General features: G+C 36.5%; 1 protein-coding gene across 1 annotated transcript; it reads right to left on the minus strand.

The window, feature by feature from the left end:
• Positions 1-3,035: 3,035 nt before the first annotated feature.
• Positions 3,036-4,060, minus strand: LOC116119933 (protein SIEVE ELEMENT OCCLUSION B-like). The gene is made up of 2 exons (XM_031405870.1): positions 3,659-4,060; positions 3,036-3,527 (listed from the first exon to the last, which is right to left on the minus strand). Exons 1-2 carry the CDS (start codon positions 4,058-4,060, stop codon positions 3,036-3,038), a joined length of 894 nt encoding a protein of 297 aa, XP_031261730.1.
• Between the last annotated feature and the right edge of the window lie 518 nt (positions 4,061-4,578).

The following is a 4,578-nucleotide window of genomic DNA, read 5'->3' on the forward strand; positions in this document are numbered from 1 at the left end:
ATTAAACTTGGGAATCATTCTTTGAGCCTCGATTTGCCAATCTTTCCGGGTGAGAACTTTTTCATTTTCATATTTTCTTTGTGTTGTGTGTACTAGTTATATGTTGTTTGCTTTTGAGAGAGTTGAAAGGTTTAGATGTGTGTAGCCTGAAATGTAAATTGTATTCGGAAACCCGTTTGAGGTTCAAAGATTCATAGCGGAATCCTTGAAGCTTTAAAGCTTTAAAGTGTGGACGTAGGTCAAATTTACGGCTGAACCACGATAAAATGTTGTGTCTACTCTTTTTTTTCTCAAACTCTTTTATGCATTATAAATCAATTTGCCCGGCCAAACTCATTTTAGGGTAAAGTTGACTAAATAATGAAAGATTGATGTTTTTAATGCATTGATTCACAATGCTGTTGGATTTGTTAAACATCCATAATATCACAAGGTTCTTGAAATTAGGCAATTATTTGAAGGTGAATGCACTTTAAAGTTAAACAAGGTTGTCGAGTCAGTTGTCACGGTCACAAAATTAATCTTAAATACCGTAGTTAACAATAAGAAGGGTTCGAATCCATAGAGAGCAAAGATTAACGACCTAATGTATTTTTGAGTTAACAAAAGGGAAATTGGCAAGTTGATTGATTAAACTAAACAAACTAAATGCAAATAATAAAAGCTTAAAATTAAAACTAGTTAAGGCTTTATAATAAAAACGTTGCCACTACGGTTTTGGTTCGATTCGAGACCAACTCACACAATTCTCATCCACACTCTACAAACCCCTAAACCTACAAGGCAAGGTAGACCAATGAAATAGCTTTCTGGTACTCTAGGTATAATCTATCATGTCTCACCTGATCACTCAACTTCGATTGCTTAAAGACTATCATTGACTGTCGACAAACACTACAAGACAATACCACTAGTTGGTACATGATTAACAAATACAATTTGTCAACACATATCATCCAATCAACCAATTCACAATAAACGTAACAACAGTAGAAATGACATTAAATCCGAACACAACTCAATTACAATCAATGCGAAGTAATGAAAAACAATATTCATCATTTAATTATCTCAAACCAACATCTATCATTCAGTAAGTTCTATAAAAACATTTAATCACAATGGACAACTATATTCATCACAAATTATGCTCAAACTACATTAAAATATCGAAATCAAACATGAAATGAAAACAAATATAGCTGAAAACACAATACTACCAAATGTCCTACAATCAGGCTCATTCAATTAGTCGAGAGCTGATGAGGAGAGCAGTGAAGTCAATCTCGATCTCGCCTACGCCGTAATAGACAACCGGGAGCTCAACTGCTCATGGTGGTATCAATGGAGGCTGGAGCAGTAGAAATGAAGCTGGTCATGGCAAAGAGGAAGTAACCAACAATGAGATAATGTGAAGGAGTGAAAACGAAAAACGGATAGCCTGGAATACAAACAATCGTAACTCACCAGAATACGTTAGTTTTCCAACGGGTCTTCTGGAAAATGATGGCAGAAATGGGATCTGAAGGTACTAATGGAAAGCTCAGGTGTTTGGGAGTTTGAATCGGGTCCTGAGGAGATGAAATGTCACCTTAAAAGTGAGCGAAAATTGGCGTGGAAGCTGAAAAGGTACAGTAGTGGCGATGGTGGATTCTAGCTATTTTGGTGTTGATGAAGCTTAGAGGAAGGTGTATCTGAGTATGAGGAAGGTAGATAAGCTATCAGGGAAGTGAAAGAGTCATCGAAAATCGTTGAAAAATGGCCCAACGATGGTTAGAAGACGAAACGTCGCTAGTAAATGCGTGAATCGCGGCAGTGAGTGCGGGATGATGATGATCGATGCAAGGGAAAGTTGGAACGTCATCAAAAATGAGAGAGGAAGAGTCACCGGTGGTGGACTGTAGATTGGGGTGAGCAGCACTGCTGGAATGCAACCCTCACTTCCTTTATATACAAAAAGTTATGTGGTCCCTGCACGATTGAAAAGTGACAAAATAAACCCCCTAAAAATATGATAGTTTACCTCCCAAATAGCATAGATGAGACAAAATCACCCTTAATCCATAAACCATAACCTAATATCAACTCATATCATTTCCAAAATCATTTCAAACATGTTAAATTCATAAAAAAACATTAGGATGCATTTTTTCATGAATAAATTCATAAATTTCTTAATTGCCTCAATATGATTTCATTTTAATTGCACATAGGATCTTTGTATCACCAAAATAGAGTCAGTTTCATGACTCTAACAAAGATTGCATATATATTATGACTTTGCAAAGAGAGGAAAGACTCACGCTTTGTAAAGTATTTAACAAAAAAAGTTATTTAGTCAATCTGCAGGACCACAAAATCTTTTAACATGCCAGCTCTGGCTTGCTCTCCCTTGAACTTTGCGTTTCCAGCGACAAAGTTTGATATTTAATTGCTTATTAATGGTAGTAGAATGTGGAGAACTTCAGATAAGCAACCTTAAATCAATTTCAACAATTGTCACTTATTTAAGATGGCACTCCTCCAGGGCCTAGATGTGGAGGAGAAATTAAGGCATAGACTCTTATGGCCTTCCCCTCTTAAGGGCTAGGAAACATTGTTAATGTTGGCTTTCTATTGAAAAGATTGAGTTGAATTCACAAAATTCAGCAAACCATTACATTCTCAGAGGAGAAAAATCCACAACAAGGAGTGATAGAGCATCTCTGTTTCTAAGAGTACTGCCTGGGCAGCGGAGCCATAATGTTATTCAGAGGGATAGAACATAACAATCATTCAATTATCATATGTATCAATCTACTCAATTGGAACCGAGAATTTGAATTATGAATTGATCATAAATCAATAAATAAATACAAATAAAATTATTATATTACCATCCCAGAGTTAAAGGCGACTAGTAACAAGAATTATCATTACAACAAAGTACACAAGCTTATTTGCTGGCAAGTAGTATCATTAATTACCTTATTCAATACAAAACCCGATTTTTGGCGATATTAATTATGTTCTGTCTCTCCCATAGATGTAGGTTTCTAGAGCTGGTTAAGATGATGATTGAGTGCAGTCACAAAATCCTTGTCCTCCACATGTGTTTTCCATGAATCAAAATCTTTTAAGCTCTGTAAAATGGTTTCACTCTTGGCCACAGCCATGGTTGTTCCCCTGCAAAACACAGCCCATCCTTCATGATTTTTATCAAAGCTAAGAAGAGTATTAATCTCCAGTAGTAGAGGATCATTTTCCACAGTACAGCCGAGTTGCGTCTTAGAATGCCACATGCTTTCTAACCGCTGCCAGAAGAACCAAACCTGATGGTACTCTTGCAACGAGTGGCTGAGCTTCTCCACAGTAATGGTGTCAACGATTTTGCGAACTTGCTCTTCATTAGAATTACTCTTCCCCACGTAAAGGATTTGCAATGGAATGGATGTAGCTTCCGCGACTTTACGTGCAGTGGCTATGAATTCCCTGATCCAGTCTATGTTTTCCCCACCATACAAGCATATGTAGTTTTCTTCTTTTATCTGAAATTGAAAAAAAAAAAAAAGTATAATCATGGTCTATCGTGCACTTTTTTGTTCAGCCAACTAAACTGTAGTAAGTATATACAATCATCCTCTGAATGGGAATTTTGATAAATGAAAACTATATATACCCAATTAGAAATGTCTTCATTTATAGAGTCGGCTAACAATTTAATTCCCCAAGTCTGTTGTTTCCAAAGTTCTGCCTCCCTTGCTCTAGTGAAAGGGAAGCCTTGCATTCCCCAAATCCAGAGCATGTGGAAGGCATTGTTGCTGACCAATTTCCCTTGAGGGTCAAGTACAACAAGAATAGGCTTCTTGTTCAAGTGCCGCACTTCTTGGATGTAAATGAAGACTGCTGGGTTGATCAAAAAAGGGTGATACACAGAGTACCATGGCATGTTCAACTGGTGATTCTTGAATAGCTGTTGCCTTGCTTCATTCCATTCGGTTGACTTGTCCACAACTGGTATCCACACCACATCGTACTGACTCTCTACGCTTACTGGATCCTGATGAGACTGTGTGTACATTTTCTTTAGCATGAATAGCTCTTGATTGGAAAACTCCTCAGTTGAAATTAGGAGGAGCACAATCTTGCTCTTCAAAACATCAATGCTAGCCTGTTTTTGTCATGCAATTTAGAATTTTTTGATACGAAAAAATTTGAGAGCAATAATATGTTTTAGCAAATATATTATTAGGATTCAATGGTAATTGAGTCTTCTTAACTTGATATGAATTTATTTAAGTAAAATTGAATGAAATATGTTGGTCTTTTAGTAAGGATTTATTATTTCTTAATAATTCAGTAAAAGGAAAAGAAAGAAAAATTAGCGTACCTTTTCCTTGGCATCACCCTTAAAAAGAGGTGGCTGATTTTCCTTGGCATGAATCAATACCCTTAGAACCTCCATGTTATCCTTATGCGGTGATTCCATGAGTTGCACATGTAACAGCATGCGGTGATAGTGTTTGAGTGAAGTTACAAATTCCTTTCCGTTAATTTTTGTTCTCCATAAATCAAAATCGCTCAAACATTGCAAAATGT

The sequence above is a fragment of the Pistacia vera genome, unplaced genomic scaffold, assembly GCF_008641045.1.
Source record: "Pistacia vera cultivar Batoury unplaced genomic scaffold, PisVer_v2 Contig911, whole genome shotgun sequence".
Taxonomy (NCBI): domain Eukaryota; kingdom Viridiplantae; phylum Streptophyta; class Magnoliopsida; order Sapindales; family Anacardiaceae; genus Pistacia; species Pistacia vera.

Coding starts and splice junctions, on each gene's coding strand:
- LOC116119933 (XM_031405870.1), bottom strand. CDS start 4,060: ATGTACACACAGTCTCATCAGGATCCAGTAAGCGTAGAGAGTCAGTAC. Junction 3,528..3,658: donor ATGAAGACATTTCTAATTGG/GTATATATAGTT, acceptor TTTCAATTTCAG/ATAAAAGAAGAAAACTACAT.